This window comes from Genypterus blacodes, unplaced genomic scaffold (genome assembly GCF_046128005.1).
Source record: "Genypterus blacodes isolate CSIRO-AG114 ecotype Tasmania unplaced genomic scaffold, CSIRO-AGI_Gbla_v1 ptg000015l_1, whole genome shotgun sequence".
NCBI lineage: Eukaryota > Metazoa > Chordata > Actinopteri > Ophidiiformes > Ophidiidae > Genypterus > Genypterus blacodes.
The window spans coordinates 2,419,612-2,446,857 of NW_027466829.1; the positions used below are offsets into that span (position 1 = coordinate 2,419,612).

Genomic DNA, 27,246 nt, shown 5'->3' on the forward strand with positions numbered 1-27,246 from the left:
ACTCGGACAAGTTCACTTCGGAGGTGTGTAGCCAACTTGTAGCTCGGAGGGGGGAGAGGAGAGTGACTGCAACCGACACGGGACCAGGAGAGTGCCAGTGCGGGGTTTACTTCCTGGTTTCGCGGCGCCTTGGGCAGTTAGCTCCTCTGTATGCTAACCAGCAGGTGATCACGGGGAGGATGCGACGCTCACCGGCGTCATAAGCGGGAACGGCGGCACGTTAAGCTCGGAGATGATGCCTGGGTTTCGGGGGGTATCTCGCCGGGTGGGGAGTGTGGACGAGGGCGTGCAAGAGCCGCTTCTCACTGGGAGGACGCCGGAGCCGAGCGACCTGGACTCGGAGGAAGGTAAAGTAAAGTGTGCGGTGTTTGAGCTTAGCACATCCTCACACACATCACGAGTGTGGACAAATGGCGCAATGCAACCGGTAAACATACGGCAAAGTCACGGTCAATTATCAGGCTTATAACGGCCTCGACTCGTTTGAAGAGTTATCAGAAAAATGCAACAGACTCTATTCAAAGGAAGTTGCATTTTATCCGCTTTTCAAAATAATAGCACTAAAGTCGCATCTAATTGTATTTGCTCATCATGACCTCACCAGTTAAAGGTCTGTGGTCTGGCGATAGAGCGAAAGCCAGCACCGCCTAATGGTGTGTGGCGTAGAGATAAAAGTCTTCTATGCTAGGAGGCGACGTGATAGTGTTTGTTTTTGTGTTAAGTCTGAGCTTTTGGGCCGTTTCGTTTTACCGTGTACTTCCTTGCACTTGACTAGGTTTACTTGTTCAAGCAAACTAAAGTTGAACAACACAAAATGCATGGATTTGAGAACGAATCTCCAATTCAATTGTGTGTGTGTGTGTCTGTCTGTGTGTGTGTTTTCTAGGTGAAATATTATTTCATAGGAGCACATCAGCTGTTGCACATGATGCTGGAGAAAGTGTTCCCAGAAGATTTACATATGAGGAAGCGGTCAACACAACAGGTATAGTTAGTTTTTGGTTGTGTTGTGCAGGAGTGGTGAGTGAGCGGTGTGGACACATCTGTGTATCCAAAATAGACAAATAAGGATGAAAGAATGTGATTTTACCATTAATATCCATCTTTGTATGTATTCACATGTTGTCCTCAGGTTTTGGTTTGTTCCACTGCCTCCTGTTGGTGGTGTGTGGATGGGCCAATGCCAGTGATGCTGTGGAGATTCTGTGTGTGTCCTTCCTCCTGCCAACGGCTCGCTGTGATCTGCAGCTCAGCTCTTCAGACATGGGACTACTGACTGCCAGCATTTTTCTGGGTAAATCACTCCTTCATTCCTCTTAGTGTCATAACAATTCTATGAAAAACAAATACATTTTTTACAGCATTGAATCAATTACAGCCCTAAGCATATTCGTTGAAATGTCTTGATTTGTTGTTACCTGTTAGGAATGATGTTTGGTGGCTATCTGTGGGGATATCTGGCTGACCAGAGGGGGCGCCGCAGGGTCTTAGTTCTGTCCCTGACAATCAACGGGCTGTTTGGAGGTTTGTCCAGCGTGGCTGCAGGGTTCTGGGTCTTCTTGCTGCTCCGGTTCATCAGCGGTTTCGGGTGAGCACATAACTGTATTATTGTTACATTTTTGTTTACATTTTAGTCGAGGCATTTTGTGCTTGCATAGATTTTGCGTCATCTGGACACAAGCTGGGGTCTGATCAGGCTCAGCTGGGTCGCTTGGAGGAGGCATGATTCCAGGAACAGCACTACGTGTTTTTGCCTCGGGTCGTAGATAAATGTATGCATATTAAAAAAAATGTTCTTTTGTAGGGTTGGGGGTTCGGTTCCTGTTATCTTCTCCTACTTCTCAGAGTTCATGCCCCGCCTAAGGAGAGGTGCGATGATCAGCGCTCTGGCCACCTTCTGGATGGCAGGAAACATCCTGGCTGCAGGTGAGATGGTCTTACAAATCTGAATGAGAAGGCTGTTGGATGTTTCTACAGTAAATGATGCTGTGGTGCTTCCCCTGTAGGTCTGGCCTGGTGGGTGATTCCGAGCACATGGGCACATTTCTCCATAGGCGAATTAAACTTCCCGAGCTGGAGAGTGTTTGTGGTGCTGTGCTCTGTCCCCAGCATCACCTCAGCTGTCATATTCGGGACGCTCCTGCCCGAAAGCCCCAAGTTCCTCATGGAGGTATTGAAAGCATCGACTGTGTCACACGTATGTCCTCTCTCTCTGTCTCTGGCCCCTCTGTGACCCGTTCTCCGCCTCCTCCTCCCGTCTTTGCCAGGTCGGCCGGGAGAAAGAGGCGATCCATGTCTTCCAAGTGATGTATAAGTGGAATATGCGGGGAACAGACAAGACTTTACCGGTATCAACTAACACTCCACACATATTACATTTCTTGTTTCTAAATTTAAACTACAAGAAAGTTTGATTATAAACTATGGAAGCTTAACGAGTCGTCGTCTCTTCTGCAGGAGTTTGGGTTGATCACTGGCTCGGCACGGCGAAAGGAACCGGATGGGAACAAACCTCGGGGTTCTTGCACAGAGCGCCTGTCCCGTGTTTTAAAAATGGTAAAGTCACACACTCGCACACAGTTCAGACCAGATGTTGCAGCTTCATTTTATACAGACAGTGAAGAGGATGTTGTGAATATGTTGGAGAATAGGTCCAATAAAGTCACCTCACACTTATGGGCTCCCGCACAAATTGATTCATATGATCCCTGTTAACGTTTCCTTTGATTATTGCCGATCATCCATCCACCTTTAAGTAATCGAGTGGGTTTGATTTGCAGGGACTGGCGCCCATCAGGGAGCTGTTTACCGGCGTGCTGCGAACCAGAAGCATCGCCATGTTCATCATCTTCTACTGCATCAGCTTTGGGTGAGAAATCTCCTCCATCTATATACACACCTATATATATATATATATATATATATATATATATATATATATATATACACACACACACACACACACACACACACACACACACACACACACACACACACACACACACACACACACACACACAGCAACTCACTCTTCTCTTGATCGTCATTGTTGCCACAATACTTGATCTCTGCAAATCCTCTGCCAAGAATGCAGGAAACAGCAGAGCAATGCATCTAACAACGTTCCAATCATACTGTGTCTTAAATGCCTAAAGCTTCCTCCTCCATCTGTTGCTGTTAAATATTTATCCACATATGTGTAGCGTACTCATTACATATCTAATAATACTTTCAGTTGTCAAAGGTGACGGCGGATGCAAGTGTTTACGAGCGCTACAACACAAAGGCCTCTATGAGAATAATGAGGACTTTAATGAGACATATACAGTCGCGCACACACACCCCCCCACACACACACACACACACACACACACACACACCATCAGCAAGGCTCGTGTTAATCACTCAGCACCTTTATTGTGATATTTCAATGTAACTATTTGAAATATTTTATCTCTAAAACACTGAACTCACAACGCCCACGCATGCCTGTGTGCACGGCTTCACACGAAAGCACGGAACGTCTAATAAAAGTGATACCAGTGCTGATTAAGAGACCGTTTCTGCTTTGTGTTTATGTCCCTCTTTATAACAGTCATGGTTTACTGAGTTTAAGCAAGCAACCAAAAACTGAAGTGTGTTTGTGTGTGTGTGTGTAGTTATTACGGGCTGTGGATGTGGTTCCCTGAGCTGTTGAAGAGAATCGAGGAAGGCAACTCCCCCTGTGCCAACGCTTCCCTCTCGTCCGCAATCAACAACCAGAGCTGCTACCCGGTCAAGACAGCAGGTGAGTGTGAGGAGGGCAAAGAGTTAATACTGGACAAAATGTCTGGCTCTCATCCATGGAAATGAAGCAGGACAGTTGTGCAGAAAGACGCTGGAGTTTGATAATGAGGTTTACCTGACAAAACAGCAGGAGGGGGGGAAAAGCCAAATTTCACATATTTAACTTCCACCTCTTGCTCTTTCTGTTCTATGTTATCTGTTCTTCCTGGGCAGTGTACATGGAGGGCTTTGTCCTCGCCGCATCAAACCTCCCGGGCAACATCTTCACCATCCTCATCATGGACAGCGTCGGAGGAAAGGCGCTGCTCTGTGAGTCTTTTACTGTAACACAGCGCCTCGTGCTTTATATTAAACAGGATGTACTTGTTTGTGCAGAAAAGCTTGAACATTATATTTAAATGTGTGTGTTGTGCCTCTCTCCAGCCTCCAGCCTGGTGCTATCCGGTGTTTGTGTCTGCCTCATTTATCTCGTCCAAACCAAAACTCAGAGTCTGCTCTTCTCGTGCATCTTCAGCGGCGTGTCGGTCATCTCCTGGAACGCCATCGACGTGTTGTCCACAGAGCTTTACCCGACGTCTCTACGGTAACTCAAGCCCTACCAATGCACCACAAACCACTCTGGACTGATTTGAGGTTTAGTGACTCACATGCAGGATTATTCACATGACCTCACCTGCTGGGTGTTTTCTTTCAGGTCCTCTTCCATGGGCTTCTTCACAGGCGTGGGCCGAGTTGGCGCCATCATGGGTAACGTGGCCTTCGGAAAGCTGGTGGACTCAAACTGTGCCGTGCCCATCCTGCTGGTGTCGGCCCTGCTGGCGTCAGCAGGGTTAGTGGCTCTAATCCTCCCACAGACCAAACACGCCGAGCTCACCTGATGGGCCTGTGTCCTAAAAACAGAGTAAACACCTTAAGGAATCAGACCAAACAGCGGCCTTTAAATGTGTCAGATTGTAGGTCTCCTGTGTCAGAGGATAATTGGTTCCTCGGTGCCTTTTCTCCACATTAGATTCTGCTTTATTTGTTTAAAGTGCCAACCAAAACAAAGCATTAGCCAAGGATGACGGGCGCTGTTTGTACCTCAAGGACGAAACTCATTGAGTCTCTATCCTGCAGAGAGAAGAGAGAAAACGTTGGTTGCAGGGCTTTATTCAGAAAGTCACAACACGGTGCTTTAAGGTTTCTGGGGTGTGATCAGTTCTTTGATTACACACTAATGCACAATGTTAACATCACCTTGATCATTAAAGGAACGTTCAGGTTTTTAAGTGGTGTAGTGCCGGGCAGTCCAAAAGTCTATGCAACGCATTCCAAAAAACATTTCCTACTGCATCTTTATGACACGTAAAGGATTCACATGTAAATGAGCACTGGGTACAGGGTACTTAGGTTCTTAGTAGGAGAGATTTAGGAGAGATTTAGGATGATTCCTTCATGTTCAGCTTTCCAGTGGAAAACTCTTAATGCAAACTCACAACCATGACGCCTTAATGGCGATGATTATTCTACACTACTTCTGAATGTTTATTTTCAGACTTGATCAATGTTGCGCTGTCCATCAGTATTTATAGTTAAGATATTTTGTTAATCATAGTTTCTTGTGTTTCTGCTTTGCCAAGTTGACTCTATATTAGAGTTCTGTTGTTTTGGTACACGATTATGATTTCAGATTAGGATTTGTTTTGATTTAACTATTGGATATATTTATTATTTTTCCAACAAATTTGTATGTCTTTACTTCTTTTACACACTTTTTTGTCTTGAAATTTCTTGAAATGGCTTTACGTTCAAGAAGGTGAACTACAATCTCTAAAAGTTGTTTCCATTCATACTTTGTACTAATCGACTGAAAAGATGATACCTTTGAAAATAAAAGTCTGTTTACAACCTCCACTATTTGATCCCTATTCTTCTTCTTCTCTTTTACAATGCAAACAAAGACAACCTGCCTTGTAAATCATATCCAGCCGCTGGACACTAATCGATTGTTCTGTACAAACATCCATGTAACACAATAAACCATAACAAGATGTATATATCTGTTTTTATTTGTATAATAAATAAATTTGTTATAGTTCAGGACCAAATTTCACAACCACACACAGGTAATGATAAATCATACTTCGGATATTAAAATGGAAAGCTGATGTCAATCAAACAGATCACCAGGTTGAAGCTCAGTGCATGAAGTTGCAGTTTTTCGTTACATTCCTTCTGCAGTGCCTGGCAACAATAACGGTAAACCACAAATAAAAGTACAACAAAACCAAAACAAACACTCAGCTACTGCTCACTTCTCAATGATGAAAACAAAACGTAAAGGTCTTCCCTTTGGTAAAACACAACGCTGTAATGTTTTCCCATAATAAATAAATACGCAGATAAAAAGTTAAGCAAATGTGCAGCAATGAGGAAAAGCATAACAAAAGAGAGGCCATTGTTATTTGAATTTGCACCTGAAATAATGTTTTAATACAAGGCATGAAAAGTGTCAGCAGACAAATGAGACCAAGGTAACACTCTTACTCAGAAGCATCACTTATATTATCATAAGCACATGTTCAGCATAATCTACATAGGCCTTATTCATTCTCAGTCAATAAAAAAAAGCTTCCCCCTTATTTCTTAGTGAAGGTATTGTATTGTCTTTTATCAAAGGGAGATGTCAAACGTTGGGAAAACTGACCTCTGTGACCTCAGAAGGATTACTTCCTGTTTTGAAATATTGAAAACTGAATCCACTCGTAGAAGTCAGGAAGTAACTCTGTGATGTCACAAAAGGTGATTCTGCCCCTTTAAAAAGACAGAATGAGGCAGTGTCACTGTAACGCATGTATGCACTTGTTGCAGTGAAGTTTCAGCTTTAACATTAGCCTTAATTGAATATACGGGGTATTCCCAGAATGCTCACGGGTTTTTAAATGTTCCATAACATGCCCAACGTAATGTGTCACATATTTAGCATGTTTGGATAAGATTATAATGTGCTTACAATCCTTCATGGTGCTTTTAAGTAAAGTGTTACAGAAATATTGCAAAGATATTCAATGTCATCACATACGCACGCAGGTACACACATACACACATGCACACGCACACACACACACACGCACACACACACTACACCTTATAGAAGTATTGCATTACATGTTGCAATACTCACGATAACAGTTATTCTTCTTTCACTTTTTATAAATGCCCCAAATAATGAACCGATGCACCGTGACAGCTCAACTTAACAGATGAAGTGCTACAAATACTACAGCTGGAACATGAGAAATGGAAAAAGAAGATGAGATGAAATCCTCCTTCTAGTCCTGGTAATAATAGGCTATTGATTATCATTATCTGTACCAATAATAATCACTGAGCTATAGGTAGTAGTTGTGTCAGTCAAACCAGATCTTTGCTTTCCCGTCATGATACATTCACATCAAAATGTCCTCCACTAAAACTCTGAACTCATTCTGTGCATCGCGTCCGCAGAGTTTCCAAAGATATAAAACACGGCAGGATCAAATGTGACTACATATTTAATGTGATGGTGCAGCCATTGAAAATTGGTGTGTGTGTGGATTGAATGTTTCACTGATTGTGTCATATCTTTAGTGTATTGAAGTATTGAAACAGGATATGGGATGTGTGTGTGTGTGTAATAAAGAGCGGAACGAGATCCTGCTCCTCAATTTTTGGGAACTTGGAGGGAAAATCAAGAATTTATGAGCTGAGCATTAATTATGCAGAAACAATCTATGGGAAAAGAAACTACATTTTTGTTCCTATTTTGAGGGCAAAGAATTTGTGTCACTCCAATAATTTTCTGATGGAAAATTCATACTCCTGCCTCCTTCATCCAGTGAGCAGATGACGACAGAGCAGATTGGTTTGTAAAGGGTATTAAATAAATTCTGATCATGCCAGGATTTTGTAGAGAGGAGAGAGAGGTGAGGTATGATTTCCTGTGGCTGTAATTAGGATTTAAACAGGTCCAACCTAAGGCTGATTGTCATAAATAGCACATCCAGCTGTAGAATTCATTTTGTTGGTTTCTAGGAGTCTTTTCTTAAGTGGCTTTCTTAAACACGGGAAGTAAACATTCTGGAAAAATTCCTCACCGACACTGCTTACAGAGGAAAGGAAATGCTACAGGTGTGGTCGTAGTTTTGTTATGTGCGTGAGAGGTGGTGGTGGTGGTGGTGGTGGAGGTGCTGGGTCGGGGCAGAGGGCAAAGGTCGAGCACTGGCTGGCGTATCACTGCGTCAAAGCCAACAGGATGTCTTTCACCAGCATGGTGCCGATCACCATTTTCTCACAGTTGACTGTCAGCTGGGCGGCCCCTTCTTCTTTGGTCGCCACGGTAACCAACACCAGGCTGCTGCTAGTCACCGTCCTGCCGGCAAACCTGTGAACAGGATGATCAGGAGGAGGAACAGGAGGACTGAGGTCAAAGTGCAAAGGTCAAAGCAGCAAAGGTTGGAAGTAAAGATGAAATCAGAGAACAACATGTACGCATGTCAGGTCAGGTCAGGACAACGACAACTCCGGCATTCCTGCATATGTTATGTAATCATGTTATGTTACTGAGATCTGAATGAGAACTTCGTATTTGAAAAACCTCCCTGTTTCTGTTTTTACACACCAACAAACTCCCTCACCTGCATTCCTTGTCTGAACCACAGGGGACTCTGCCCAGGTTGGCAGCAGTGATCGCCCTCTGTACGATGACGTGTTCATTCCGGCACTTCTCCCCCAGGGTCAGCTTCTCTGTGATCTCGTTCATGCCCATCAGCTGACCTGCAGAGGGACGTTAGAGGAGTGGCACTGGTCAACTGGAACGCTCACAAGTTGATTGTAATATCAGTATGGAGGCTGGTGTCATTTGTCAATAATAAATTGGATTAATCAACGATTTATTAAAAGGAAACTCTACCTGCTGCAGACATATACAGTTAGACACTTACTGTATATGGCCTAACACTACAGGGATTTCTACATCACTAAAGCATCTCCTTCAGTCCTTTAGGGGGAGACAAGTTTGATGTACAAATGTAATATAATACATCATAACTAAATGCTAATACAACTTAAGCAGGAATGTACTGCTGCTCCCCACTGAATGTATTTAGTATGTAGAATGGTAAAGCCTCCTGATCTTTCAGTATAGTTGGAAAATAAATGGAAAGTTGTGCACCAAAAACAATCCGCTCTCCACTAGCCAATACACACCAAACCATTCAGACAAACAAATGCATTTAGGCACCTTTGACAGTTTAGGCTCCCAACACAGTGAGTGGATACCAGCAGTCTGAAAGCCAACATAACCAGATGATGTGAACCATGATGCACATGTAGTGCAGCTCTAAAGCTCTGAATGTTGTTGACACGGTGCTCAATGAAGAGTGACTCAGTGGATGAACATTGCCAGTCATTCCTGGTGGAGCAGAGTGTGAGCGGCCTCTTTTGAGATGCAGGTTAGATCTGACAGCTACAGACCTGGAGATGCGGTTTAGTGTTGGTCAACAAAGGCAGGAGGGGACGGCAGGGAGAGGAAGGGCTCAGCAAGAAGCACTAACAGGAGGAGGAGGAGGAGGGAGGAGGAGGAGGGCGTTTTCTGTGAGGTTGGCCGGGAGGAGGGAGGGCACACAAACAAATCTATCAAAGCCAACTTACCTAGATTCTTTAATAGCGTCTCTATTGGGAACAGTATCAGGAGGGAAGAATTGTGGATATGTCACATGTATAAAGACAAACTATGGGTGGGTGGGTTGGTTTCTGAGTGTTAGTCAGGATGGGAATTCAACACCAGCAACCACACCAATCTGCTCCAGCAGGTACAGCCAGAGAGTCTTTTGGTAATGCTGAAGTGTGTGTGAAGAGGAACATCACTCAGCTGCTTTGGTTAACTTGTGTTCCTATTCATTTGAATTTGAAACTAATGTGTATTAATGATGTGAAAATATAAAGAAGTGGGGGAGTCTGTTAGAAAGATGGAACCATGGGGCATTGAGATTAGAAAGAAGCTTAACATTCTAAATAAAGAAGTGAGTTGTTCACATATGATCCAGTCCCAGAGCATCAAGACTTATAATCAGAGTTTACACAGAAATACAAGTTGGAACATTTGTTTAATCTGCTCCTATTCCTGAGAGTTGATATGTAATGATGTGTGACATGTTGTCCCTTAATTGGATTTACAGAAGCGTAAAATAATAATAATGATTCAAAACGAAAACTGAAAACTTTGCTGAAACACAAATGCAACACTTTTTTTTTGTGTTTTTGCTCATTAAACTCTTAGTGGTTAGTAATTGGGCTGTTTGCTTTCCTGCAGTTTCAGTATAAAATGCATATTTATCCCTGCATTAACCAAGCTTGTAGGAGATATCTGTTATTTTGTCTCTATCATCTTCCTCCCCTTTATAAACTTCATTTAATGTGATGTAATAAAGTTTTCATGATCCACTCTATTGATTTAAGTGTTGTTATTATGAAGGTAACAGAAGTTGCTTGACTGTAATTACTCACCTTGTTCCTTTTTAAACTCGTTCTCTGTCATGAAGACGGGCCTCATCAGCTCTCCAACAGGCGGTTGGATGGATACAAAGAACTTCTTAGTGTGAGTGCTGGAAGTGAGAAAGAAACATTTGCACCATGAAATATTCTCTTCTGAAGCATTTAATCATTTGCTCAATCAGTTGCTTCACTCATGATCTAAACTTCAGTACAAACAGTGCGAGCACACACAGGGCAAAGATTGTGGGAGGGTAAACAGATAGAACCACTAGGATTCCTCCATGTGAAGCCAGGAAGATCACAGTTCTGAGTATACAAACTTTTCTTACATCCAAAAGCCACTGACTTTCTCATGTATTTCTAATTCCATACATCTGAGGAACAGTACATCACAGTGACACACAGGGACTCTTGCAGACATATTAACTGCATCTCGATCTGTCTCACCACAGCTGGAAGTTTGCAGCTTGTGTGGAATCGCAGAAATCGATGCCCATCACGGCCGTGGTCGTCTCGCCCGCTGGCAGCAGTTCTGTCAGCACAGTGGATAAATAAGACAGCAGTGATGACACAATGCTCTAATAAAACCATCTAAATCTCTTACGTCAGCAACCCAGACACTTTGATCTATAGTCTGTACATGCAGACTGCGTGCTGTGGTGTTATGAGTCCAACTCCCTGCCACATCCATGAGCAGATTTGAGAAATTGCAGTTGTTTGTACTTTATTTCGTTCTACATTTGAGACACTTTTGCTGGTCGGTGCAAATCTTTACTCACCAACATCTGGAAACTCTTTGACCCTCATCCCAGACTGGAGCTTAATGTCCTCCATGTGCAGGTTCTTGGTCTCAGCGGTGGAGCTGTTGGTGAATTGGATCTGCACCGCCACCATGTTAGCGTCGGGGCTGAACGGCTGGCGGCTGAAGCAGTACTCCACAGACAGGCCCTCCCCTGTGATGCGATGCAGCAGCTCGTAGCTCTTCGTCGCACTGGAAGGCGAAATGGTCTGCGGGACAGAAAATGGGAGCGAGTAAAGAAAATGGTTCTAAAAGTGAAATCTGCATCTGAATCGGGCAATAATGACGATTGGTTGATGATTATAATCTACATCTGGTCTGGGAATATTAGAGCTTTGTACAAGGATGAACTGAACAATCTGAAGAAGATCACTGAGTCATGACTTTTCAGATTTGTCATGAAACAAGAAAAGAACAGGCATGTGACAGTTTGTGACAAAAGTAAGCGGACATTCAGATATCATCAGAATGTGAGATCAAGGCCATTGTGTATGATAATGATGATGATCTTCCTTAGAACTAATTCCATCTAAGAACCATTTCCAGTGAATGGAGGCGTGACAGCTACATACCGCTGGGGAGAGGACAGTGTCCGACAGAGACAAACCCTCCAGATCAGTCACCAGACTGTTGGACAGGAAGGAGTTGACAGGCGTGACTTGGGGAGAAGGAGTAGGTTCGACTGGGTGGAGAAACATGAGGAAGGAGGTTTGTTATGCATCACGGGGATTCCTCACAAAATGTCAATACTAATTATTCCCAGTACTAAACACGTCAACACATTGTATTAAAGCAATAGCAACGTAAAGGCGCAGACTCACAGTCATCGAGGTCCAGTAGAGACATTTCTTTCTTCTCCTTCTTGTTCTCTTTCTTCACAGGCTTAGGAGGAGGTTTAGACACGACGGGCTGGAAAGAAAGAAGAAGAAGAAAATAACCAGATGTTTATTTAGCAGCTGGTTTATCATCTGTTCCTCTGCATGTCGCTGTGTGTAAATGTGTAAATGTGTTTTCTGTCTATACCTTTTTTATCTTTTTGACCTCGACCTCAGACTCAGAGTCGTCGGACTCTGATTGGCTGCTCTCAGAGTCGCTGTCATCATCCTCCTCAGATTCAGACTCAGAGTCGCTCTTCCGCTGTTTGCGCTTCTTTTCACTCTTCCTCTCCTCCTCGTCGCTGCTCTGCTCACTGGAAAGGAAAGCAAAGGTCAAAGGTGCCACTCTAGGATCCATCTCTCTTGGAGCAGAGAGTTTCTACTCTTGCACAAATCATCCAATGTCCTGCACCAAGGCAACAAGAAGAGATTAAAGTGACAAAGTTGATGACAAATGGTCTTTGAGGGACAAGAAATAGTTAAAATCCATCACATTTGGTTCAGGACCGGTGGTTTTGTTAATTAAATCAATTTCAATCTCATATTATGTCAAGATTTGTTTCCCATGGGAGCTACTAATGCCGAAAATGAGCACACATGCTTACATTAGACTTCGCAAACAAGCACACGCATGCAAAGGAGTGTAACCACATCTTAATTGTTTAAAGTGTTTGATCAGCAGAAAAAACACGGGTGTGCTACCTTTCGCTTTCTTTAATAACCGGCTTCTTTAATTCTTTAATCTTCTTCTTTTTCTTCTCCTCCTCCTCCTCATCGTCCTCCTCTTCCTCAGACTCAGAGCCTTCCTCACTCTCCTCGCTCTCCAGCCCCGACCTGCTCTCCTCGCTGACACTGCCGCTTACAGACCTGCTGGCAGAGTCCGACTCTGGCAATGGAGACAAAAACATTTAGGTCAGCGGTTAGTTGTTTGTCTCTCTCACAGACACACACACACACACACACACAAAAAGCTTTCTGAATGTGATGGTGGTGCGATGGCTCCATCAGGCCCATCCGCCTCTTAAGTTACCACTGTCGGCTGACTCGGTCGGCCCAGACTCGCCCTCTGAGTCAGAATAGAACGGCTTCTCCACTTTCTTTTCCTTCCTCTTCTCACGACTGCTGCACTTGGTCCACTCGGGCACCTGGTTGGAGGAAGCAGAGTTCACACAGAGTCAGCCGTCAACCTCCAGCTCAGTCCAAACGTTCCTCGGACGAAAGCAGAGACTAGGGCAGATCACAGTAGCATGGCCATGAATGCCTCTGCCTGGGCGTGATGCAGCCAAATGAAGCCAGCCGTCTCTGTCTGTAGATCTGCTTTTAGATCTGACAGTCAGAGCATTCAGTAGATCTCTGTATGACACACGCTAGTGCTTGAATGCTTTGTACCAGGTGATGCCTTCATGACCAGTTGCAGAGATGGTTTTCTTTTTCAAAACAGGGAGCAGTTCCATTAAGAGAAGTGATGTCTTTAAGGGGTGGCGACTTTTCTCCCACACAGTACATCAGACGAATCCATCTGTCTGTGCTCTTTCTGTGACCTTACTCATTAACCCTGTGATGTCAGCCAATGAGTACGGTCATTTCCAAATGCCCCAAACCCATTTAAAACCCCATGAGCTTTCCTAATGCATCTTGACATGGCAGAGGACTGCACATCCTGCTGAAAGAATCACTTCTTTAATGGTAGAGACCGAGGAAGAGGGTGCCGTGTTTTTCGGGTAGCTTTGGCTGAGCTAAGCACTGAACAGCAACTACATTGGCGGGGTGTCAAAAAGCACTTGGGTTTTGCCACTACATGGGTTGAGGCTCAAGGAGATGGGCTCTATGCCGCTAATTGACTCACACTCGTTAATGTTGTAACTCTTTCAAGCAGCGTAAAAACCTGGCAGACGTAGAAAGAAATAGATTGGGATGGAAGTGAGTTGAGAAAAAGGGAGGGAGAGTTTCAGATAAAGTCAGGGAAGCAAAAGATACTGTAAAGGCATAAGGAAGGTGTCTGGGTTGTACTTCTGTAGACGTGTGAGAACAGTTTTGGACATTTCAGAGACAGAAATGAACGTAAAATGCATCTCAACATACGACAATACTTTACTATTACTATTCTAGCCAAGTTCTAAAATGATCAAAGGGAAATTCTAGGTGAAATCAATATCTACTCCAATATAACTAATTTAATACTACAGAAATAAAAAACAACAACATTTACAGTCACTATTAAAGAATATCTTATTAGATCAAAAACATGGGAATGCATTTGGTATGAATTTCTTCACAGCATGATGTTTACAAAGATGAGTTGTAATGAAGTAACTGGTTAGGACGATTGGAGAAACAGGTCGGATTGGGAAATGGAAAGCTGAGACAAATCCATGCACGACACACAGTATCAACACACACACACGCAAATGGTATGAGCACATGCACACGAAGGAGGAAGACCGGTAATGGACAGATAATGACACTATCTTTAAACCTCCTGATTGATGTCTGATTCACTATCTGCTGTCCAATCTGTTCAGATTTTCCATGATCTCCCTCCATGGCCAAAACAGACCCATGTTAGATTACTCCTCCTGCCACTGCCCTTGACCAAGGCACTAGGCTGTATTGTATACCTGGTTGATGCAGTGAGGTTGCCCACTACTCCTCGTCATTTACGCAGAGGACAGATTTCCCTACAGGATCAATAAAGTATAAACTTGGTGTGACGCATTTAAATAATTTATGTGTTCATATTTTACTGCCTTTTCGTTCGACCCACCCATTTATAAAGGCATTAGACAGCGGTGTATATCACCTTTATCCTCTGTTATTGTGACCTGACTGAGGCTTCATTAGGAGGAGCTGTTTCCTTTCTTCCCAATTTTACTGCCATTACTCATTCCATTATGAAATCCACAGCAATTTTGGCAGGGACAGAAAGAGAGAGAGATTGAGTCATCAAATCAAACAGCACTGCACTCCCAAACTGAGAGAGCACCTCTCTCCATTCTCCCAGCAGGCCGATCCGCCCTTCCCCGCTGTTTATCACTTCCTCTGTCTGTGGAGATGCAAATTATGCAGAGAGAGAAGCTGTCAGAGATCAATGCTGCACAGAGGTCACTGACCCTCACAGATTTTACAGCCAGAACATGAGTGGATGCCAGTTAGTCGTTTATCCAGCAGAGCTCTGAGCGACGAAACAGAGATAAAATTTAAGTCTATACACCAAACGTTCCTTTTATAGTTGAGCTATTTAACTAAAACATTGATTGTACTGGGTAGATAGTAAATAGAAAGTAATCCTTGTCATTGTTTGGTAATGCAGCTGCCAATCATTCTCATTGGTGGTGCATTCAAAGACAGGAAGATTTGGCCACTAAAAAGTGTTGCATTCATTAACTAAATGTTGTTTGGATGTCAAATATTCAAACAGAATAAGCACCATAAACAAATGCAGATGTGGAGTGTTAAAAGTGTTTCTGTCTGGAAGTTAAAACATCAAGCTTCTTCATAAACCCTGTAGGAGCAAATTTCCTTAAACAAACAAAGAAACAAACAAACTGACACTTAGGTCTTCATGGTTAAGTAAATGAGTTAACACTGAGCATGAAGCAATATTGGGCACTAAGAGATAAACAAACACACATGTAACAAGAGAATCAAAGCTTGAGGTCAATCCTGAACATAAAATCAAAAGTTTGGGACATGGAAATGATTTGCATGAAGCAGTTAGACACTCAAGCTTTGATTTTTCATTTACAATTGAGCATATTAGTGCATGATTATGAACCGATGGCACATGGAGTGAATGGGATGGAGAAGAAGAGGAAGGAACTTGGTGGGTTGGGGTTTTGGGGTTGGTGCTTATGGTGTAAAATATCAATTGCCGGTGTCTTTAGTACAAATATATGATATAAATATATTGGTATTATTGTAGGTGCTGGCAGTAAAAGCCCCACACAAGTCAAACCCTCCCAGAGACTAGAGGGGGAGGTTAATATTCAGTATATCGCTCATACTGTATAGCATCCTGTTCCCTTCTGTATCACATGTGCTATTGGCTCGGCGGTGAGTCGCCACCTGGATGGGGCGAGTGAGTTACTGCCAAACAGATGCAAGTGCAGCAGAGAGGGCGAGGAGCTGCTTTACCACTGACTCAGTCCTAATTTTCCACCTATAGGCTTTTCTGCTCTGTGATGCTAAAATGTGCTGTAATTAATAAAAAATAATCCTCTTTTCTCCTCAGTGACTCATTCTGCTCCATGGAGACTACCTAAGCCATCTCCATCTGGAAGTAGATGAAGCCCAGGAAATGCATGAAACCGATGAGCAGTTATGCTAATGAGCAGTAAGTGAATGAAGGATAGCCGGTGTAAGAGGAGTGAGTGTTATATTGGAGTCACTGTTATACTGGTAATGAGCCCCTGTACGCCCCCTCTGAGGCACCGCCCTGGGGTAGGAGCAACCCTCACTCCCCTCCACTTTTGGGGGGCCCAGGAGGGCCCCTGTGTCTCTGAAAGTTACTGTTCCCACTGCACGCACAGACTCTTTCACCTCCACGTTGCGCACGGAGGGGTCTGGGGCAGCTTCAGGCCAGTCAGGCAGCTCTTGGTAGCCGCCAGCCTTGGCATTCAGCAGATGGGACAATGAACCCAACTGGAAATGGTCTCGATCTGCAAACACACAGAGAGAACGGATCAGCAACACACAGAAATCTGTTTCAGAATCTCTCCAGCTGTGATTTGATCTTGTACCTTTAAAAGGAGACTCCAGGATCGGAGCAGGCTTGAGGGCAAGGAAGAGTTTCTTAGCATACTTGCTGAGGGCTCCACTCTTCTCAGTGGGTACGATGAGCTGGCGGATGAAGCGTGCCCTGTCACGGATGTCGTAGTTCTGGTCATACTTGGCCAGATTGAGGACGTACTGAGTCAGCAGTTTGGTCTGAGAAAAGGAGAAGGAATATAGTAAACGTGCAGGATGGAGAGATGAAAGCTGTTATACTTTATTCCAAGGGTGACTTGCTTTTGGAATTAAGCCTTGAAACGAGGAATGGCATCACAAATGAGCTGGCATCACAAAGCTTTATACTGCTTTTAATTAACAGAATAAACACATGTCTAACAAACCTGTTTGGAATTGGTCAGATAAAGCTTGGCAGCCAAATTGATGATTTGGAGCTTTACAATATCTTCTTCATTGGTGAAGGACTTGGCCATCTTCCTCAGAACATCAGGGGCGATCTTGGGCACATGCTCACAGTATTCCCCTATGAGCCAGAGGATACTGGCTCGGGCCATCGGAACCTGAGACCACAAACACGTTAGTATGTCTTTCACTGATTATTGGCAAACCACACAGAAATAGAGACAAAGAGACGCTCACCTGGATGTTGTCTGTGAGCTTGGCCATGTGTTTGATGATGTCGCTGTGCTTCTCTGGCTGCATCTGCAGGAGCTTCTTGATAACCACCACCGACTCTGCTACCACCAGCTCTGCAGAGAGAGAGAGAGACGAGTCCTCGGTTGGAACAAGGATGGAATGGTGACTGAGTTTTTCTGCATTTTCCATCGTCAACGGTTGAGTTAGCTCATTTAAATCATTAAGCGGTACAGAGTACAAATTGAGTCAATTACTTTTACTGATTGAAGCAGACTTGGGTCATAAACTATAGAGCTATGATGCTGTTTTCTGTAACATTGGCTTCTAGACCTCACACTGAGCTCCTTCCTTCCACTGTAACGTTGGATTTTGGCTAAACCGCATTTGTTTTGAGGCGATATTTGCTGCATCTTACACAGAGTTTAATCTAACCTTCGAACATTTTAGAATCTTTGCCAACAAATTGTATCATAAACTGAACTTCAATAAACGTAATCAGTACCAACTGTGGATAGTATGAGATTCTACTCACCGTCTCGGTTAGATAACAGCTGCACCAGGCCGTTCAAACACGTGTCCCTCACTTCGCCGATGTTCGTGGCACAGCGGCCGATGGCTTGGATTGTGGCAGCAACAAAGTCTTTGTCCATACTTTTAATATATGTCTGCAAGAAAAAGATTCACTTAGTGCACTTATAGGCAAAGACAGAACAGTGATGCTGCAAATGGATTTTCACTTTACCTGAAACTCTCTGAGGATGGTGGAAATGTTTGTCTCATTAGCCAGATTGGTCAGGACCTCCAACTGCAAAAGGTTCAGTATCAATTTTAAACTGGTGCAGACTTTCTACAGTTACAATGCATATCACAGAATACACACATAAGGGTAGATATAGGGTAGATACTGCCTCATCCTTTAGAGAAACTAGCCATAGAACAGTATACAATAGAATAGAATAGAATAGAATAGAATAGAATAGAATGGAACCTTGAGGACTTTGATCTGGGTGGGATCTGTGGAGCGGATGTAGAAACTCTTCAGGTACGGTTCAAACATCCCCTATGAAAGAAAAAAATGTGATTGCTCAATCTTTCTTTCTCTCTCTCTCCCACACACACACACACACACACCCACACAAAGCAACTCACTCTTCTCTTGATCGTCATTGTTGCCACATTCTGAAGGACAACATACTGGACTTCACTGCAGGAAAGACAGAAAAAAGAGAAATGGTCGACAAAATGCCAATGCTTGATCTCTGCAAATCCTCTGCCAAGAACGCAGGAAACAGCAGAGCAATGCATCTAACAACATTCCAATCATACTGTGTCTTAAATGTCTAAAGCTTCCTCCTCCATCTGTTGCTGTTAAATATTTATCCACATATGTGTAGCGTACTCATTACATATCTAATAATACTTTCAGTTGTCAAAGGTGACGGCGGATGCAAGTGTTTACGAGCGCTACAACACAAAGGCCTCTATGAGAATAATGAGGACTTTAATGAGACATATACAGTCGGTGGATTTCTGACAAATTCCCCAAAGAGACGCCGCTGTTCGGTGTCTGCTGAGTGATGATGCCATTACAGCTCTCCCACCGCCACAACAGAAGCTCCTCGATAAGGAGCCGACAGGGCGGAGGACTTACAGCCAACAGGGCCCCTCCAGCCTGCAGCCATCATTCCTTATGGTTTATGTTTTCATATTTACCACACACTCTCTACCTCTTGTTTATTCCCAATTCTGCCACAGCGATGATGAGGTTTATTTTACTACCCGTACATTTCATTTCTAGTCGTCGTTTCACCTCCATTTGTATTTATTACATTCAACTGTGTGTTTGTTTTTGAATGATTTTTGCTCCTTTAGAAATAAGATTCCAATAAACTCTGTTCTGTCATTTCCAACCTCACCCTCATTCTCAGGGGAAAGCTGATTCCGCTGGTTTGATTACTTCTGGAATGCACCGCTGCCAAAATCTATAGTACATTAATCTGAAAATGTCCATTTATTTGAAATTATAGACCGTAGAGCTCACCTGTGGCTCCTCAGGAGACGGACCAACGCCTTGGCTATCACACCGACCTCTGCCTTAGGCGCAAGATGGAAATACAGCTGGGCCACAGCCATTACCACCTGGCATGTACATGGATTTTGAGAGGTTGGGGAAGAAGGAAAGAAAGAGAAATTAGCTGCGGTGCAGGTTTTCCTCTGTTGGGATCGATCGTGAGTCATATGCAGTGGAGCTGGTTCATGGGTTTCATTTATCACGTGTGTGTGTTCATGTTCAATGTGAATGAAAGAATAAAACCAAATCTGTTTTCCTCTCCTTATAGCTATGGAAGTATTTCTATTACTATACATTTCAAATTCTGGATAGATGGACCAAAACCTTAACATGTGGCCCCCTAGTGGTGAAGAGGCCTTAAGACAAACGCTTGTGGGGCCTTATTGGCAATACATTGTTGGCAAAATTGCTATAAAAGTGACATTTTACTGGTGGAGAAAATGTGAACTTTCAAGAGACCTACAGCTGACACATTTAAAAACCCAAAGCGACATCATAGCAGAGGGAGAACATTACAAATTGCTTGGTCAGTGCAAAACAATGTGGTGCATAGAAAGTAATTATAGAGTGCAGTTTCTATGCAACATGAATGATAAGCAGCACATTAAGCGTGCAACAGGTTTCTAATTCTGTATGCTGTGTAGCATTTAGTCAATGTGCCACCCGGCCTGACTGCACCTGCACTGAGGCAGAACAATGTGTGATGTGGCAATTCTGTAAAATCTAAACACTGATCTGAACACAGCAGCACTAACTTCATTTGACACTTCCCTAATTTCCTTAGGGAAATTGTCACTTATCTCGTCTTCAGAGCAAGAGGCCGGCTCTCTCTGATTAAATGTCTCATTCAAGGACACTTCAGATGGATGAATGCTGGACAACATGAACGCTCCGACCAAGATCAGAACATTCTCTCCCCTCGCAAAGCCAAACCACTGCCTGATGCAGGACTACATGAAGGCAAGTCGCAAGTCACCGGTGTCAAATCCACAACTGTCACTCTAGCTTAGAAGATATTATGACTTGTTTAGCTCAAAGTTTAGGACATGCGACCCGACTTGGTCTTGATTTTAGACTACCTAGTGCATGCCTCTGATTTATGAGCTCTAAGTGCAGGGCTCTCACCGCTGCGTTGCGGCTCTGCAGGAGTGGTTTGGTGTTTCTCAGTAGGAGGCGATGATCTGGATCCATCACGTACGGCTTCCTCTTGGCGAGTGCAGCAACTTCTGCTTTCTTGTCCTTGTCATCCTCCTCATCCTCGTCGTCATCATCATCAGAGGCATAGAAAGTTTTTCCATCTCCTTCCTCCAGCAGGGACTCCTGCCGAAATGATGTGAATGAAACACAACAGTGGGTGTGTGGGCCGGATTGATTGACACATAAAGGGTGACAGCAGCAACTCTCCACCGAGCAAACCGCTATAAATGTGTCTAGAAGTCATCAGATGCTAATTCCCCCATAAATATATTTGATTCAAAACAGCTACATTGTATGGAAAGAAAAGCAATCAGACCTTTTTGTGTAAAACAAGAATTATGAATCGGCTCAACCAATCTGTCAGTAAGCACGGTGAAATTCAACACATTGACGAAGGTCCCTGTGGAGGAGTTCTCTGCTAATCACTTGTGAGAAATGATGAAGTTGACAGGAGTTTCAGAAAAGCTGATAAAGCCAAAATACAATCACCTGACGACAGCGTGAAAGGACATACTGTATGTGTTCCTCACTCACGTTCATGTTTGGGTTGAGGAACTGTGTCCTGGCGTAGCGGGTGAGCATGTTGATGATGACGACCTGACCCCACTCCTCCACATCGATCAACAGGTTACACAACTTCCTGTAGTTCTTGTGGATCAGGTCGATGCGCTCCGGGCAAACTTCCTCAAATGCCATAACAACACTTCCTGCTACCAGCTAAACACAAAACAAGAGGGAGCTGAGGATATGTTTTGTATTGCAAAGAGAAATAAATCTGAATAAATCTGCAGTTGGCTTTGAATTCCAGAATGTGAGGATTATTACCCTCAAGAGACATTTGAACAAAACCTGTGAGGAAAAAATATGTTGGTAAAAATAGTACAATAAAACAACTCACAGTGGTTTTGTCTGCGAGGAGTTTCTCGATGACTTCAATCAGCTGGTCCTTCTGTTCAGGATCTAAACTGAGGGCAGACACAAAAACATGCAACCGTTAAATCCTCTGATTCAAGACATTTAGGATCATCTTCATTTACAGTTATGGTCAAAAATGCCAAAACAAATAGAGTTTACTGTCATAATATCATGGTTATTCATTTATTCATTGCTACAAATTTTAACAGGAAATAACACTTTTTACAATGAATAATCAAGGGAAATAAGCTAAAAAGGAAAAAAAAAATCAGCTTGTGTCGACAGGCATGGTGATCCGTGTTGTGTTTACACCACAACAGGAATCCATGAATAATCATCATATCATTCTTACAGCCTGTGAAAGCTGAAAGCATCTTCACAAGTTACCTGTAGAGTTTGGGAATTGCGTGAGCGGCTGTCTTCCTGACGTATGGCGACATATCTGAAGCCGCTTCTTTGATGGCCAGCATCATTATAGGGACGATGATAGTGACCCGGATGCTGGAGAGAACTCGCAGGGCGCTGGCTCGGATCAGCTGGTTTGGATCCTGCAAATACCCAGAGCAAGAGTGACATCATCAATACTCTGAAGGTGCAAAAGATGGTGCAGCTTCACCATCACACTTATTACATTAACAATCATTCTCAGTTTACTTTTTCATTACTTTGAGTCGTAAAGCTCCACTGAAATTGAATCATTACAAATAAAGACTAGCTATGGTTTAGTGTGCAACATTTCAAAGACATTACTAAAGCCATAAAGCCATAAAGGGCAATCATTTAGCCCCGTGTATTATGTGAAGATGGCAGATGTCGACATCTCTGCCGTACCTTCAGTCCTCTCTGAAAGGTGGAAATGGAGAGCAGAGCCAGATCCTGCTGCTCCTCTGCATAACGCACCAAGTAAACATAGACCAGCTTCTTCACCTGGAGGGATGAGGAGGAGGAGGACGAGGAGGAGGAGGAGGAGGAGACAGATTTAGTGCACAATGTTATTAATAAGATTCTTTTGATTTTCACTGATAAAACATCGTTAAAGCAATAAATCACAGTGAACAGGAAGAGGAGAAGGAAAAATGTGATATGTGATTGAGGATCCTGCACAAACCTCAATGTTTTTACAGGCCACATTCTTCACCACAGCTGGGAAGAGATCCGATGCATTTTTACCTCGGGCGATCATCTGCGAAGATAGCAAACACCACCAAATCCTAAATCCGTCTGTGCCAATTATAGATTTCACGAGGCTGTTAGAATAAATTATTCATGCTGTTTTGTACATAGAACCGTTTTGTTTGGTAATTTCCGAGTCCTTCCCTTGACATGTACTCATTCTTGTTGATCAGATTGTTAATTGGTGCAAACATGGCGTGTAGACTCACAGCAACAATGCGCTTCATCGCCTCCAGCTTCAGGGAATCTTTATTGCTGTCCAGCATCTCCTTTAAGTCATCATGTCTACGGAAAAGAAAGCATCACTGAAAACACAACCCTTGTTTAGCAGTAATACAATAAACTCACACACACACACAGGTAATTATGACTTCTGCATTCAACTGTTGTCCTGTTTTCCAGTTTATCCTAAGTCTACCATGATGCTGTTAGATGGAGCATTACAAACAGCATGATGCGTGTCTGTGAGATTAGAAGTGACGTAGCGGCTCACACATTAGAACCAGGATCCATCCTAAGTGGATGCGTGCTAACATCTCCACCCTGCTGCAACACAAACACACATGGACAATGCTGACAGCTCCTGCCAGGCCTGCCAACGAGGATGAATGAGCGTCGACACGATCACTGCTACGGCTGCCAAGATAAGGATAGAAGCCGACCGGACGACGAGATAACCCCAGACACTTTCATATAAATAAATAAACGTCTGTTGTGCAAAATAATGACTGAATCTTTAATTAATTTACAATTTTTGGTTTGTTTGGAGTAAATAGAGAAATATTAACTAATGGATACATAAAGTTCAAATGGATATATTACACAACATAGAGCATAGAGCTTTAGATCTACAGACCTGACCTTGTTTATGTTCTGGGAGCGGTTCTGCTCACTATTAATTCAGCATTGATGACACACCCTTGCTCAGACTAAGGCTGAATTACTTACTCAGACGAGGTATACCTGAGGTCACACACGAGTCATATCGGCCATTTTTATACATTTATGAGCTTCATGGACACGTTCTCACAAGCACTGGCGTGCTGTGATGCTCCACCTGTGACTGACAGGCCAGATGCTGCCTAACATGTCTAATAATTTTCCTCGATGCCTGCCTAAGTATAACTATCCCAATGATACACTCGGAACACAACAGAACAGATTAACCAGACGCTGAACTGAAATGATGCTCGACAGTGCTTGACCACTGTGAAATCTGCCCTGGAACAGCAACGGCTTTAAACAAATTGGATCTCTAACAGCAATGCAGATTTGTTTTACTGCTTCACAAAGCAATTTCCATCTAAAGTCTCCCTCTTGTGTCATTTTACCATAAGGACCAAACTTTCACCTGCAAAAGCACAAATTCCCTAGATGACAGGTTCCCCCTCCAGACAAAGACACCACCTGATGGCATTTGGGGATGTGGGGATGTAGGGGAGGGTGGGGTTTGGGTTGGTGATGGACAGGGTGATTAACCAGCTGCAGAGCCGCACATTTCCCCCTAACTAGTTTCCAAGGCAACAAAGGATGCAATAAAATGAAGTTAAGTGATTTTCTGCCATCCTGCAGTGCTTTTGTTGCAGCTGATAGGCTTTGCTCTGGATTGCAGGTCTGTGGCTCTGTGCAGAGAAAAGACAGTAAATAAACCTGGATTTACTCTTGGGATTAATCTCTGAGGCACAGATGAGCGTTTGTCTTTGTCTCACACAGTACACACTGCAATTCAACCTGTTAAATACAATGCCATTAAGCCACTACCACGATGGGGATTCTGTTTTGTTCTGTCCCTCGTATACTCAATTGTAAATACTCTAACCTATCTATTTTGTTAAGAATGTCTTCCAAGTCTGGTTTTCCTCTGCGGTGGAGGACAATATTCAGTATATTACATGTGTGTGTGTGCTGGTTGGGCGACAGCAGCGAATGGAGGACTCACATTTATGAGAGAGTAGCCGCAGCAGAGTGGTTTGATTTATCACGACTCTGTGTGTGTGTGTGTGTGTGTGTGAGAGACATTCTATGTGTTATTAGATGGGGCTATACTTTCACCACCAAAAATCAATGCCTTAATATTAATATTCCACACAATTGAAAAACTGAATCCATCAAAGAGACTGACCCTATCTATAAAAAGTGTTTGTGACTGATTATTTTTGGATTTGAGCAGCAGGTCAGGCTACAGAAACAAAAACACGACTAAGTCTCAAAGTAAATTAAAAATAAAGCCTCAGAAGTAATGAAACCCCTATGATGAAGGTGCCACTGGAGTCATTTGTTACTGTGAAAATGAATGAGATTAAAGGAAACTAAACTTCCTCCAGCCGTGACTCCAGATATGGGAATGTTGCTGTTAGAAACTAGCCTCTTTATTAAAGCCTCAAACCTCCCCTGGCCAACACTAACTGAATTTTCATGGATGTGTTGTTCTTCGGCACCTTGTTTTCTTCCTCCTGTGGTTGACCGGCCAAATGATGTTTGACATTATTTACAGCTACAATGGAATTTGATCCCTTCATTGTTTTACAGCTTATTCTGGTCAGAGTCAGGATAGAGAAGAGGCGTGTATCGATCCAACTGGAGCAGCACCCAGAGGAAACCCGCTAAAACCCAACCAAACACAGGAAGGCCAGAATGCAATGCAGCTCATTTGAAGACTTGATCATTGAAACTGGACTTTAAATTGGATATAGATAAGGGTCCATGCTCTTATTGTCAATTTCTGGTCTATTTGGAAAATGTTTGTGGTGATTTCAGGCCAAAAACACAATGGATCCATCGGCTGTAGCATCATTGTGCACACTGAGGGTGTTTTAGGTACTGTATCTTTAAGACTGTTCTGATTGGCCAGTATGCCTACCAATCTGTCAATGCATTTGGTTTAGGGGAAAAACAATGACAGAATAAATCAATAATAGGTTGAAGAAGTTATGGATGGAACAAACACACAATGGCCCAAAGCAGCGGAAGGAAACAGATGACATCTGTTGGTACTTCGCTGTGTTTGCTGTAGCACAGTGTATTTTGTAAATTGCAAATGTCACTTTAGTGAATTATCCTGAGAATTAAAGCTGCACCTCCTGGATGAATGAATGTCTAACAGGTTTATGGTTCCCTGCATCAGTATATAGGGCCCAGGGTAATTCTACACCAACCGCCGTTCTCTCATTTCTCTGGATTTGTCTTGTCCTACTGAGCAACAGCTGAATTTACAGCTCTGAATAATTTAACCCGCCGTGGTTCAACAGAACACACCAGCGGTCAGGTTACAAAGAACCAGCACAACACACAACTCTCCAGCTGGATGAGTCTCCACAGAGATGCAGGCCGGGGGTTGAAATGTTTCAATTTTGGATCCACTCCTCTGCAAACACAGCTCACGATGGCTGCACTCACATGAAAGCTGTGGGTCTAAAAATGTTTTTGCATGAATGAGAGGCAGGTGAAAGCCAAGATGAAGAGCTGTTTCTTCTCTTCCTAAGCAGCTGTCGGGGATGTCTTATATAAACTGTCACTTTATGTGCAGACTTTGAAAGTTTCTCCTTGTTCTTTGGTGACAGGAGGGAAATATAACTGCTTAAATCAAAAGCTGTAGATGTAAATACAGCCTCATGAAACCTGTAATTAATTCAACCTATTTCTAACAAGCATCAGATTACTGCCTGCTTTAACCGCCTCTTGGCCTTTTCTAGATTAATGATGCTTGATTCCTGATCTGTACTTAGCCTCCAAACATGTGTTTTATTTACTGTGCTGTTGTTTCAAGTTCACCAGCCAACATTTCAAACAGACTGTTGCTGTCATCTTAGATAAAGTTAATTATTCAATGATTGAATTATTTAATGAAGAGAACTACAAAGAGATGATTGATTTTCTTTTACTCTGGGTTCTACTCTGCTTTATTGTTTCATGTTTTGTACCAAAGCACCAAGAAAAGAAGCACATAAACACTTTGGCTCCCAAAATGCAGCATGTATGAGTAACACTGTCCTTCCAATGTCCTACCGCAAAGGTTGACTTTGGAGAATGCCACCACCACCACCACCTTCAAGCTGATCCTCGTGGTCCCCTCCACCTCCTCCACCTCCTCCTCCCCCTCCACCTGTACCTCCTCCTCCGGTGCCCCCAGATCGGAGGTGTCGCAGCTCATCAGCCTGCAGAGCGCTGTACCACGTCTGCGGCCCGTTGTCAGGGGTCAGCACCGGGCTCTTGTCCTCCTCCGTGCCCTGGACCTGGCTCTGAACCGTTTTCACAATGTTCACTGCATTCACCGGTAGCTGCAGCAGCTTTTGCATGGTGGTCATGCTGGACATTGTTGAACCAAAAGCTGAAACTCAACTCAAAGAGAAAGCCACCTGTAGAATCCCAGGCTAGATGTAATAGAGCGTGAAAGAGAAGCGAATCTAGGCCACTCCTCGGCGATGCCACTGACCACTTGAATGAGTCGGTGAAATTCTCCAGCTCCTGCTCACACAGAAATACTCCTTTTCTTTGAGGTGAAATACATCCAACGTGGACACGTCTCACACAGACGCAGCAAACCTCCCCAGTAA

The 27,246-nt window shown here is 43.4% G+C and overlaps 2 protein-coding genes across 2 annotated transcripts; one reads left to right on the top strand and one right to left on the bottom strand.

Annotated features, from left to right (window-relative positions):
* Positions 1–216: 216 nt before the first annotated feature.
* On the top strand, positions 217–5,704 carry sv2 (synaptic vesicle glycoprotein 2). The gene is made up of 13 exons (XM_076137794.1): positions 217–347; positions 887–985; positions 1,133–1,294; positions 1,426–1,588; positions 1,805–1,926; positions 2,007–2,170; positions 2,268–2,348; positions 2,458–2,556; positions 2,781–2,869; positions 3,660–3,787; positions 4,000–4,095; positions 4,210–4,369; positions 4,481–5,704. The coding sequence occupies exons 1-13, from the start codon at positions 233–235 to the stop codon at positions 4,662–4,664; spliced, it is 1,662 nt and encodes a 553-aa protein (XP_075993909.1). The 5' UTR covers positions 217–232; the 3' UTR covers positions 4,665–5,704.
* A 161-nt stretch (positions 5,705–5,865) lies between these two features.
* Positions 5,866–26,997, bottom strand: ap3b2 (adaptor related protein complex 3 subunit beta 2). Its single transcript, XM_076169569.1, has 27 exons — positions 26,699–26,997; positions 22,903–22,978; positions 22,629–22,703; positions 22,352–22,447; positions 21,908–22,068; positions 21,504–21,570; positions 21,140–21,322; positions 20,534–20,728; positions 19,379–19,476; positions 18,487–18,541; positions 18,326–18,397; positions 18,080–18,142; positions 17,870–18,002; positions 17,341–17,450; positions 17,085–17,261; positions 16,713–16,899; positions 16,513–16,631; positions 13,004–13,118; positions 12,676–12,859; positions 12,122–12,287; positions 11,920–12,007; positions 11,671–11,780; positions 11,079–11,307; positions 10,747–10,831; positions 10,312–10,409; positions 8,442–8,580; positions 5,866–8,224 (listed from the first exon to the last, which is right to left on the bottom strand). The coding sequence occupies exons 1-27, from the start codon at positions 26,995–26,997 to the stop codon at positions 8,038–8,040; spliced, it is 3,567 nt and encodes a 1,188-aa protein (XP_076025684.1). The 3' UTR covers positions 5,866–8,037.
* Positions 26,998–27,246: the final 249 nt, after the last annotated feature.